The sequence below is a fragment of the Podarcis pityusensis genome (assembly GCF_964106645.2).
Source record: "Podarcis pityusensis genome assembly, chromosome: 8".
Lineage (NCBI taxonomy): Eukaryota > Metazoa > Chordata > Lepidosauria > Squamata > Lacertidae > Podarcis > Podarcis pityusensis.
This window is the reverse complement of record NC_138033.1, coordinates 17,346,590-17,359,435: the sequence shown is the minus strand read 5'-3', so window position 1 is coordinate 17,359,435 and position 12,846 is coordinate 17,346,590. Positions and strand designations below refer to the sequence as shown.

The 12,846-nt window shown below is 42.8% G+C and overlaps 2 protein-coding genes across 6 annotated transcripts in view; one reads left to right on the top strand and one right to left on the bottom strand.

The window, feature by feature from the left end:
- The window catches only part of LOC308484316 (gilatoxin-like), a 26,373-nt gene extending 18,480 nt beyond the window's left edge, over nt 1-7,893 (bottom strand). The window contains exon 1 of one of the 5 annotated variants that reach the window (XM_081019149.1): nt 7,839-7,893. In XM_081019149.1, the coding sequence (XP_080875275.1) occupies nt 7,839-7,875 (37 nt within the window). In that variant the 5' untranslated portion in view covers nt 7,876-7,893. Of the gene's footprint in view, nt 1-1,902; nt 1,989-2,681; nt 2,705-7,838 lie in introns of those variants that run through there. The other 4 variants (XM_081019144.1, XM_081019147.1, XM_081019153.1 and 1 more) reach the window with 4 other exon arrangements.
- Nucleotides 7,250-12,846, top strand: LOC308483167 (vomeronasal type-2 receptor 26-like; the record flags this gene model as incomplete). The annotated part of the gene is made up of 4 exons (XM_081016753.1): nt 7,250-7,513; nt 10,198-10,321; nt 11,602-12,297; nt 12,779-12,846. The coding sequence occupies exons 3-4, from the start codon at nt 11,604-11,606 to the stop codon at nt 12,844-12,846; spliced, it is 762 nt and encodes a 253-aa protein (XP_080872879.1). The 5' UTR covers nt 7,250-7,513; nt 10,198-10,321; nt 11,602-11,603.

Sequence of the window (12,846 nt, the reverse complement as noted above, 5' to 3'; positions counted from 1 at the left end):
AAACACAGAGAACTACTTACAAAGCTACCTACAAAACAATAGATAAAGACGTTCGCCAATCCCGCAACAGTTCATTGTTCTTAGTAAAGATACTTTCCTGTATTTCAATTGGTTCCTCATCTTGGTATCAGGACACTATTGCTTTTGCAGTGTTATTCTAGGCACAACCAGATCTTAGGTGCTGAACCTTGATTCATCAGGTAGTTGTTTAAATGATCCCATTCTTTCTTACCTATTGTATTAGATTTGTGTCTTAATACATCTGTTAGCCATAGCTGTCAACTTACAGATTTGAAAATAAGGGACCAGCAGCCTTGAAAATAAGGGACCAGCAGCCAAAATAAGGGACCTGCAGCCTCACCTGTTCCAGGCACTCCAGTCTTCCTGTCCTCCTGCAGTCTGGTCAAACTCATGCTGGTAGCTTCGAGAACACTGTCCAACCAACTTTGTAACCAGAGCTTCAACTGAATAAACTCTGAATCACATGCACCACAAGGCCTATGCAGCCTCAACTTAGGATGGCTCCCCGGCCTGGCTTTGCACTGCAAAGTTTTCAGCAGCACGTGCAACAAAATGGCGTCCAGCATTCAAAAAACCCCTCAGCTTGCATTAACTAGCCACACACAAGGCATGCAAGCTCCACCCCCCAGTCGTTCTTAGACTTCTTATTGGGTGAGCAACACAGCCAAGCAACATAGTTGGAGCCTCCCTCCTCCCTGGCCGGCAGGGAGGGAGGGAGGGAGAGGAGCTGCTTCCTTTGAAATTTAAGGGACATCCTTTAGGGGACATTTAAGGGACATCCATCAATAAGGGACAGCAGTGGGACATGGCGCTGGAATAAGGGACTGTCCCTTCAAATAAGGGACACTTGACAGCTATGGTCTGGCTCAAGAGAAAGCAGCTTCCTGTGTTCCTATGATGCATCTAGATCACCTTCTAGTAGATAAGCAAATCAGTCTCTTAAGCTTAAGCCAAGAAAGAGCATTCTCTATAAGATTGAATATCAATATACATATCAAGACTTTGAGATTAGACCACTGAAGAAGCCCAGAAAACTATCTTGGGAGTGTGCTACCTGCAAGCCCCAGTTAAAGGGCCCCATCAGGGGCGAACAACGGCCTTTTGATTACTTGGACTGCCAGGGCGTAACAGGTGCAAAACGCAGGCACCCTGTCATCTACAACTTCATTGTCTACAACTTTATTAACATCTATCTACAACTCTACTAGCATCTCTCGATATTGTGAATATCACTGAACTTACCTTTTGTTGGTATGTTCATGAACTTATCTAATAGACTGAGTTAAGCATTTGAAAAAATCTATTGAAACCAGACATTATAAGTTCATTTTAGGCTGGGTAGTTCGCAAGTCTTTGTGGCTTTGTTCAATGTTTTCTATTTTTCTCAGAAGGTTGATAAAGTATGTATAATTATTGTTCTGTGTATATTAATCGCCAACGTGTTCATGAGTTGCACTACTCTCAGCAACACAGGTTGCATTTTTCTAGCACCTCCTAGTGAAGGCTAACTTAGCCACCAGTGTTGGAGGAACATGAAGCAAGGCCTCTGAAGATGACCTCAGCCTGCAGGGAACCTGGCGTGGGCACAGGTGCTCCATACTGTTGCTTCATTCCTGCTCCCCACAGTACAGGGGCACATCAGCATGAACATATTTGTGAAAGGAGCTAAGCCACAGGGAGCAGCAGAGAGCATCTGCGTTGGGCAGGGAGGTGGAATCACTGCAATGACTATGATCACAGCTAGGAGGTCCACCCAGAGGAGATTCTGGTAAGCAATAACAAGAATGAGAGTTGTTGAAAGGGTCAGGAATCTGTGTGTGAACATGCCCTTATTATGCCAGACAAGGCTCCTGTCTATAGAACAAAGCCAAGATCTTCCACCTTGCTCACTGTAGACCCACTCTAGGGCTCAGAATAGAGCGGCTGCAGTGCTGGACCACATTGAACTGAACTTGCTCTCTCAGCTCCTCTGTCTGTGCCCTTATGTTGTTCTTGTTCCTTATCACGCTGCTTTTCCCCACAGCTGTGGCTATGGATGGGAAAACCCTGTGTACTCCTAAGAAAAGCTACACGGATGGCTACTCTAGAGATGGGGCCCATATTATTGGTGGCATTTTATCCCATAATATTTTAAACAGAAAAGAAGAACCATTCCGAAGTACTCCACAGCCTTACTCCTCTGCAACAGGCAATTAGTAAGTATTTTACACGGTTTCAGGAAACCAGAACGAATCATCTGTGTAGCCAGACTCAGGTCTATGATCTTATCTCAGATGAGATCAGAAGTGGCGTAGGAACAAGCTTTTGCTTTCTCGAGCAATCAATACATACAAGTGAATGAATGAAGTCAAGGCCTAAGTGCATAGGATATATTTCTATCATGTAGGTGTGAAAGAATTGAAAAACTTTACAAAAGCAAGTCTATGGCTAGTAATCAATAGAATGAACAATTTTATGTGACTTCACAACACTGCAGTGTAGACACAGTGTGAAATATCACATAAATATATTCTAAAATGTCTACCTTTGCTGGCTGAGTATGTCTTTCAAATGCTAATGGAACCACAGCAATAAAATACAAATTTATTGTTGCTCAAAAATTTGAAATCCAGAAGGTGAAGATTGTTCACAACAGACATATTTCAGAAAGCATGCCATACGTGTTTCAACCTATAAAGTCTTCTTCAGTGGCATATAGTTGAAGGACATTTCTTTATGTATGGGGTCAGAGAGTCAATACACAAATCCCTAATATTTCAAATTTACTTCACTAAAATATATTATGCTGCTACAGAGTTTTTTTTTTTTAATGGTCTAATGTTTTCTGCAAGCAGGAATGTCCAGCTCCTGTAGAGAATATTTCTTCCAGGTTATTTACCGTACTTTTTTTACAATTTATTTTTAAAACAAGAATTGCTGTCTTGTGTAGATGGCCCTCAGTGCATAATCTCTCTCTCTCTATGTCTCTGTCTCTCTCTTCCAAAAGAAAGAATCTTTTACTGCTGTTTCTCTCTCACACCTATGCACATCCGCTCATCCCTGCCCTCTTCCCTTACCTAGAGGGGTGTCATCCTCCTTCAAGTACTGGTCAGCATTTCATTTGAAAAGGCCAGAGAGATCCCAAGTTATCAAGAGACCATCCCCATATCATTAGGTGCCATTCACAAAATATCTGCCTGCCAGCCTGTGGGAGCAGGTGGTGCTGTGGTCTAAACCACTCAGCCTCTTGGGCTTGCTGATCAGAAGGTCAGTGGTTCGAATCCCCGCAACAGGGTGAGCTCCTGTCGCTTTGTCCCAGTATCTGTGAACCTAGCAGTTTGAAAGCATACCAGTGCAACTAGATAAATAGGCACTGCTGCGGTGGGAAGGTAAACAGCATTTCCATGCGCTCTGGCACTCGTCACAGAGTCCCAATGTGCCAGAAGTGGTTTAGTCATGTTGGCCACATGACTCGGAAAGCTGTCTGTGGACAAACGCCAGCTCCCTTGGCCTGAAAGCAAGATGAGCACCACAACCCATAGTCACCTTTGACTGGATTTAACTATCCAGGGGTCCTTTACCCTTTTTGCCTTTTTACATATTAACCTGCAATCTGGCTAACAAAGAAATAGTTACTCAGAGGTCTTAACACCTGTAAAGATGCTGTTCCTGTTTCTTTCTTACAGTATCTACCCATATATCTATGAATACATATTTGCATGCAATTGGGGGGTTGGGGGTGCATTATCCCTGAGGGGTAGCAAATGCATCTCCATGCCTTTCTGAGTACCATCTGTCTGTCTAGCACATTTTTAACTGAATATTTCCTGGGCAGTTCACAATAGTGTTACTAAGGTTTACTGTCCCATTGCAGCCAAATCAGCAAGAACTACCAGCACGCCCTGGCCTTTGTGTTTGCAATGGAAGAGCTCAACAAGCACTCTCATCTCTTTCCCAATGTTTCCTTGGGATTCCAGCTGTATGAGGATAGTCACGACATGAGAAAGAACCATGAAGCTACGGTCAGCATTTTATCCGAGAGGAACCAGACCCCTTCCGTGCTACCCCTACCTCCCAGCACATATGATCTTTATTACTCCTACGGGAGGCCATCTTATGACAGCCTGGTCAGCAAACGTCCAAAGGATAAAACCGTCCCCAACTATCACTGCCATGGGCAGAGCAAGCTGGCAGCCGTCATCGGGGCTCTGACATCCGAGTCTACCACTGAGATGAGCAACATGTTGCAGAGCTCCAAGGTACCTCAGGTAAGTTTGGCCCTGTGCTCTGTTGCTGTACCTGACACCCTCTCTGACTTCAAAATACTGGAGGAAGCAAACAGGACATCTGTGACCAAATGACATAATGTAAATTATGTGTTCAATCATAAGCATGTAAAAACCTTTTCAAGAAATCTTTATCTATTTACTTAAACTATCTGCAGCCTACTCTCCGTCAACAGGCAATCCCACGGCAGGCTAAAATAAAACTGATGTCACAGGTTGTAGCCTGCACAGTGAGAAGGGAGGGAGGTAAACCAACCTCTCCTTCTTATTAAGTTCATCACAGTCACCAAGTGAATATCTTTATTTTATTTTTTCTGCCTGCCTCCACCAAATAGCCCTTAAACATTCTAAACTTTAAACTGGCCCAATACTGGGAGGAGTAGTGGGGCGATTAGTTGTGGGTTGAATGACAAGGCGTCAGGCCAATTTCTAAATTATTTGTATAGAAACACAAAGATGATCTGCATATGCCACGTGGCCTAAGCTTGAAACCTCCAGTTTAGACCTCATTGCTGATTGGGTTCACACAGTACAAGTAAGAGAATAAAGAATTTGGTAACCCTCACAGGACAGCTTACTCTATGGTCTTAACCCCTTCACACATTAGAGTGAAACATGTTGGTTATAAGAGGCTCATTTACCTCACACTTTCAACCTTTAAATCAATTGGAAGGAAGAGGAGGAGAGCACATACCTAAGTGCATTTGTATTTCAAGTTAATTGCCAAGTTCCTGGGCTATAAAGCGACCATTGTACAACCCTAAAACTAAACACAATGACAGGAGACAGTCAATTGTAAATTTCACCAAGAAAGTTGGAGTTTACTCTTGATTAGCAAAAGAGGATCTGCACAGGAGTGTCACAGCAACTCATTTCCTGCAGATCTTGCTCCCCATGAAGCAGTTGCTGAGATTGAAGGTCCCCGTCTCCCCAAAGCTGCCTAAGTCCTCTCTTCTCCAGGTTTTTCACAAAGCAATCTGAGACTGCACCTGCTTGAAACTAACTTCTCATCTGCCCTCTTCATGCCTCTCCTGGTTCTGAGAAACGAGTGGAAAGGGGAGCTCATTGCAGCAGGAGAGGGAGACGCCCAAGCCCCTTCACCAGCCAGACTCATCTCTGCCTCTTGGCCTCTCTCTTCTCCTGCTTCAGTTTCTGCCCCTGATTCTGGATTTCTCTCTGCCACAGATTCCCCCTGCTCACTAAACCCTGTTACCTCTTCTGCTTTCGGCACCTTCTCTTCCCAGTCTTCTCCCTCTTCTACCTCTGACCACTCATTGCCCCAGCCTTCATCACTTGGGGGACCCCAGTTGGGTTCTCTCACCAATCATCTGTGTCCAACCAGTCTGTGGCACACAAAATGGTTGAAGGTTCTATTCCTTCAAAAAACACATAATATAAACCAGTAAGAAATAACAGCCCTTTTCTCCTTAGATCTGTTATGGCTCGTCTGATCCCATCCTGAGTGATAAGGTCCAGTTTCCTTTTCTGTATCGGACAGTCCCCAGTGACACAGCTCAGTTCTCCGGGATCATCAAGCTGATCCTTTACTTCCGCTGGACGTGGATTGGAGTAGTTTTTACAGGTGACAATAATGGCGAGAAGTTCCTCCAGGCCATGGAAGGTGAAATGCAGAAAAATGGAGTTTGCACTGAATTCATCTTAAAGATGTACAACATGGAGAACCTGGCTATGAAAACCATTCATAATATGGAAGATGCCCTCACAAAGTCCTCAGCCAATGTAACTGTGTTTTACGGCAGCACCAGTCACTTCTTTCAGTTACAACTTCTCAGTCGAAATCTCCGAACAAGAGGCAAGATCTGGATCATCACAGCCCAGTGGGATTTTACTGTAGGTCCCCGGTCAGACAAACCAGACTCAAATCCATTTCAGGGCGCCTTGTCCTTTGCAGTTCATAAGGCGGAAATCCCACAATTTCGAGACTTCCTTCGGTCTGTGAACCCTAAAAAATATCCAAACGATGTTTTCATGAAGCATTTCTGGGGTTTTGCCTTTGACTGTTTGATGCCTCCTCCCTACTCAGTCCGAATGTATGGGAAAAGAAAATGCACTGAAAGGGAACGACTGGACAGCCTGCCTGTTTCAGATTTTGATATGAACACCGTGTGGCAGAGCTATAGCATTTACAATGCGGTCTATGCAGTAGCCCATGCACTGATGGAAATGAGATATCATAATACTAGAGGAGGAGGGAGGAGGAGGAGAAAAGGCCTTCTACCCCCATGGCAGGTATTATGACACAAATAATGTATCTGAGACAGAGGAGAGTTTTCAACAATGCCAGAGATGGTTTGATAGCCTCATCATTGCATATGGTGTCCCCGCATGATTTGTCAGGGCCCAGTGGTATCAGAGGCAAACGGGGTGCTCCACACAGGCCTGTGGTTTCAGGTTATGGAGTATACAGACAAGGATCCCAAGGCCAGAGGCACCTGACGTGGTGTAATAGGGTTTCGGATTCCAAAGCTGGTAGGTAAGAGGGAGAAGAGAGGAGAAAAAATGGTTGAAACAGGGTAGCCACTCTGAGGAGAGGTCTTTAAATGAGACCAAGAGGGACTTCATTGGCTCTGCAGATCACCTGATTCCTCAGGGCTGATTGGCTGCAATCTCCCTTTCTGACACTGTCAGTGGGCTCTGTCCCACCCATAGATTTGAATAGATTATAATATCAGCTGAAGGCACCATATGGTTTTAAATATATCATGGATGACATGTATAAATGAAATCAGAGCATTGTTCTGCAGTTTGAAACACAGCAGAGGAAGATTCCCTCTCTGGGTTTCAAGCCACTAACATGAAAACACCCAAACATGCACCAGAGTCACATCTTACAATATGCATATTAATTGAAACACGATGAATCAACTAGCTAAATGTGGGACAGTAAGCTTATTTAAGTAAGTTCTTCTATCAGTTGGCAGTCATAATTATTAAATCATACGTTAGTGAAGAGAGATTTCTCCCTCCTTTGCCATCTCTGCCCTCAGCTCCACACATTTCTGAAAAAGGTCCGATTCAATAACAGTGCTGGAGAGGAAGTTTATTTTGAAGAGAATGGAGACTCCACAGCTACTTATGATATTTTAAATTGGAGCGTGCTCCCTAACAGCTCCCTGGTTAGTGTGAAAGTTGGAAGCGTGAAGGACCATGGCCAAGACTTCTTCTTTGACGATGCTAAGCTTGTCTGGAAGGAACGATTAGGGCAGGTGAGACTCAAGAAAGACTCTGCTCTGGGTGCTCCACCCAAGGGAGGTATGGTGGATGGTTTATGGGGCTGGATCAAGGCCCCATGTGTGTTATATATTTAAAGCAGTATCATACTACTTCAGACAGTTATGGTTTCCCTCAAATAATCATGAGAACCGTAGTTACTAACAATGTCATTGGAGGGTTGTTTTTTTTAATCCTAGGTCTTATACAGATGAGGTGAGTTCCCGGAGACCGGAAGGCCTAGGCCTGCTTTGCATGCAAACAGCCTGGCTTTGGCCTACAATGTCTGCATACATAACAGGTCTGAAGACAATTTGCTACCTGAGGTGAAGGACAAGACACACACGAACCATTCCATGTACAAATGTTGACCAGAATAAACCTTATGTTAACACGAGTGACAGGACTGTCATGTGACAAAGACACATGAGAGCAGAAGCAGCAAAGCAGGCTAGGAAGTGCTAGGACTGCACAGTCATTTGGGCCTACTAAATTTATTCAGGCCTAACTGCTAACTGTTGAGTCATTCTGACATGTGACGTAGTAGCCAGTTTCACTTTGTGCTCTCTGTAAGATTTCAGTGAGAGTCTGTCTGCCTAAACTGTGAGCAAACTCAGTGTGTAATCTCAGTCAGACTGTTTGGAACCATGTTGTTTATGAAGAAGTTTATTTTAATTCAGTAAAGCTTTTATTCTTTAAAACTCTGCATTATCAATTTACGCTGCGCATCAAGGACATCATCTTCTGCAACACCTGAGGGCAGTCAGCTGGTTAGTTAAGGAGACTCAAGGCACACCACATGAGAAACATAACTCTGTCCTTCCTGGAAATTGGGGAGAAATTAGATTCAGTTTGCCTTTAAAAGCTAACCTGCCTAATTCACACTTTCCAAAACAATACATGAACTGAAACACAGCCTTCCTCCAAAATTCGCATTTCTCTGAATTTTGCATTGCAGTTCTCCAGCTAAGTAATGTCTATAGAAATGCATACATTAAAGTGTTGGGTTTTTTAAAAGCATATATTAGTGAAAAAAAAATACAAAAACACATTGTTAGGGGAAATTGCATAAAAAGATGTCCATATTAAGAGAAATTCACACTAAAATGCTGGAGAATTCACATTCAGTTTTTACAATTAAAATTGTGTAAATTCAGGTTGTTCATTGCCCTGTCATTTTCCTTAACGCAGCGCCCAATCTGTTGGGGAAGTGGGCTCATTGTGCAAGTGTGCCAAATCAACAATAAGGGCACAACCTGAATCTGCCAATATGTGATTGAATGCCATCCAGGAAAGCATTGTTTAATGTCTGGATAAGATATAAGGACCTACTTGAAAATAAAACCCCAAGGTGGCTGTCACCGATGGAAGCGAAGGCTCAGAAAAAGCTCAATATGGAGGCCAAATGGCCGAAATATTGGGAAATTTTGGAACAAGATGGAGATAAATTGAAATTGCAGAGTTTTGAAAAACTAAAAGATAAAGTGTGAGATTGGCTTCATTATTATCAGATAATGGAGGCATATAATTTGGATAAGAAAATTGGCTTCCAGGTGGAAAAATCAAAATTGGAAACAGAACTGTTAGATCCTAAAACCAAGATTTTGTCAAAGATGTATAACTTGCTGTTGAAATGGAATACTCAGGATGAAACGGTGAAATCTGCTATGATTAAATGGGCACAAGATGTTGGACATAACATAATGATGGCTGACTGGGAACAGTTATGGACCACAGGTATGAAGTTTACGGCATGCAATGCCCTAAGAGAGAATATTATGAAAATGATATACAGGTGGTACATGACCCCAGTCAAGCTTGCAAAAATTTATCACCTGCCCGATAATAAATGTTGGAAATGTAAAGAAACTGAAGGTACATTCTTTCACCTTTGGTGGACGTGCCCAAGGATTAAGGCTTTCTGGGAGATGATATATAATGAATTTAAAAAGGTATTTAAATATACCTTCTTGAAGAAACCAGAGGCCTTTCTCCTGGGCATAGTCGGCCAATTGGTGCCAAAGAAGGACAGAACTTTCTTTATGTATGCCACAACAGCAGCAAGAATACTTATCGCAAAATATTGGAAGACACAAGATTTACCCACTCTGGAAGAATGGCAGATGAAGGTGATGGACTACATGGAACTGGCGGAAATGACTGGCAGAATCCGAGACCAGGGAGAAGAGTCAGTGGAAGAAGATTGGAAGAAATTTAAAAATTATCTACAGAAATACTGCAAAATTAATGAATGTTAGAATGATGTTGGATTGAAGTTAAGTGGTCTTTAGCAGCAATGTTATAAAGGAATATGTAAAAATGGATTGTTAACAGGTGATAATTTAAAGATATAATATATTGAGATAGAAGATTAAGATAACATTAAAGAGGGAAAGGAATTGCTGAACTAATTAATTGAATTGGAATACAAAAAAGGGAGGTGTGAGGAGGTCAGGGAAACAAGCAAATGAAAGATAAGATATGGAAAGACTGATTTGTTTTTAACTGCTTTTACTTTGTATTTTTATTTTTGTTTTTTTGTTTTGTTTTTTCTTTTACCTTTTTTCTCTTATTTTTGTAATATGTTGAAAACTTAATAAATATCTTAAAAAAAATAAAAAATGCCATCATTTGCAAAACAGCCACTTTAAAAAACGCATTTCCTCCTGCACTTCTTTAGCATCCGCGCTCCATCTGCAGTGAGAGCTGCCTCCCTGGATTTAGAAAGGTGGCTGAAAGAGGAAGGCCCAGCTGCTGCTTCAAATGTGTCCGGTGCCTACCTGGCCAGATCTCCAACCAAATTGGTAAGAATGTGGCCAAAGCATTGCTTGACTATACAAACATACATAGTTTATGTTTGTGTTCTCTGTGTGTTCTGCTTTTTCTTTTGAAATTCACATTTTTAATCTTGGATCAAACTCAGGAGAAAATAGTTCCCAGCATAAACCACCTGTGCACAGCACTGATGGGCTGGAGTCTAGTAAGTCACTAACCCATTTCTTTATTTCAGCCAAATCAGATTCCAGTGTTTTAAGAATGAGCAGTATCTTTTGTCTTTTAATGGGGTGTAAACTGAATGTGTATTTGGTTGAATAAATGTAGACGAGCTGCTTAATTTGCTAAGGCAGCTTTGAACAAAGGGGGTAGGGTCAAGGAAGGCTATCAAACTGGCATTCCATTCACCCGCCAAATGGGAAATGATTGTTAAGTTATTATGAATAAAATTTCAGTATGTGATACTATTATATTTGTTGTTGTTAAACTATACTACACAGTAGTTGTTGTTGCGGTTGTTAAACTATACTGCACTGTAAATAAAAATGAACATAAATATGATTGCAGCAGCAAAACTGTTGCTTGCCCCAAAGGTGAATGCTTTAATATTATAATAGCTACAGTAACTTATTATTTAAGAGCAAGAAAAACAGGAATTAAAAAGAGGACAGTTTTGGAATACCTTCGCCTTGTAAGACTTTTCCTATTGTGCTCTATGTTGTTGGCCAGAGATAGGATGGGACGGGGGTATGTGGATTTGTACTTGCATGTTGTTGGCCAGAGATAGGGGGGTATGTGTATTTGTACTTGCATGGGCGAAGTCATGAGAACATAAGAAGAGTCCTGCTAGATCAGCATCCCATCCTCACAGTTAACAAAATGCCCTATGGGAATCCCATAAACAGGACCAGAGTACAAAAGGATACTCCCCGTTTGTGATCCCCAGTGACTATTATTCAGAGGCATACAGCATCTGGCAGTAACATCAAGTAAGAGAACCACTTAAATTTACCATCTATGAACCACATTAGGATACCAGTGACTCCTGGTCAGCGAACCAAAGTGCATAATATTTTCCCCTTGGAGATTAGCCAAAACTCAGACCAAGGCTTTTCTGTTTCACCTAACTTAGGAAAGGTAGGGTAGATAGGTCAGTTGAACGTTATATTTGTATTCCTCTAAAGTTACACATGCTATTTAGCAGCACTGGGCTTCTGGGGGGACCAGGCTATAGCACAACTCATCTGTTCAAAAAGATGGATGCATGGGTCTATGTGGTCAATAGTGAGATCCAATTTGTGTTTTCCAGATATGGATCGCTGTGAGACATGCAAAGAGGACTACTATCCAAATGAAGCCAGAAACAAGTGTGTTCCCAAAAACCTAAGTTTCCTGTCCTATGACGAGCCCCTGGGGATTGCTTTAGCTTCCTCGGCTCTTTCTTTTTCGCTCTTGGCTATATTTTTGCTCGAAACCTTTATTAAACACCGAGACTCTCCCATAGTCAAAGCCAACAACCGAGACCTCAGCTACATCCTCCTCTCCTCCCTAATGCTCTGCTTCCTCTGCTCCTTGCTCTTCATTGGCCGGCCAAGGATGGAGACTTGCCTTCTCCGGCAGACAGCCTTTGGCCTCATTTTCTCAATCTCTCTTGCTACGGTCTTGGCCAAAACCATCACTGTGGTTCTGGCCTTCAATGCCACAAAGCCGGGGAACAGAATGCGGAAATGGCTGAGACCCAGAGCTGCCCATGGCTTTGTGCTGCTCTGTTCTCTCATCCAGGCTGGAATCTGCGTGGTCTGGCTGGGAACCTCTCCCCCATTCCCAGATTTTGATACCCGCTCGGAGCCTGGGTACATTATCCTTGAGTGCAACGAGGGCTCCGTCACTGCCTTCTACTGCATCCTAGCTTACATGGGTCTCTTGGCTATGGTGAGCTTCACGGTTGCCTTCCTGGCCAGGAAGCTGCCTGACAGCTTCAATGAAGCCAAGTTCATCACCTTCAGTATGCTGGTTTTCTGCAGCGTGTGGGTGTCCTTCATCCCAAGCTACCTGAGCACCAAAGGGAAGTATATGGTGGCTGTGGAGATCTTCTCTATTTTGGCCTCCAGTGCTGGGTTACTAGGCTGCATCTTCTTCCCCAAGTGTTATATTATTCTGCTGCGGCCAGATCAGAACAGCCGGGAGCATTTCACTCGAAAATTAAACTCTGGAGTCCAACAGCTTTAATCTGGAGACTGAAATACTGCATGTTGTGTGGTTGATTGCCATTAATCGGATATCTGAAGATTTGGCAAGCCAGTCTCTCTTCCTTTTTTTATCTCATTAGCAAGTGTGTTTTCACTTGGCGACATCTTTCTTTGCAACTGGCATGGCCTTCTGCTCCAGCCAGATAAGACCAAAAAGAGCACACTGTCAGCAAATATTTCCACAGATAATATATATGAGTGAATCTGAAACATTCTGATTTGCTTTGAACTTTCAAGAGGCCGATCCTTCACAGGATCCTCAGTGTGATGTATTTGCTCACAAGTTCAGCTTGGAAGGAGGATAG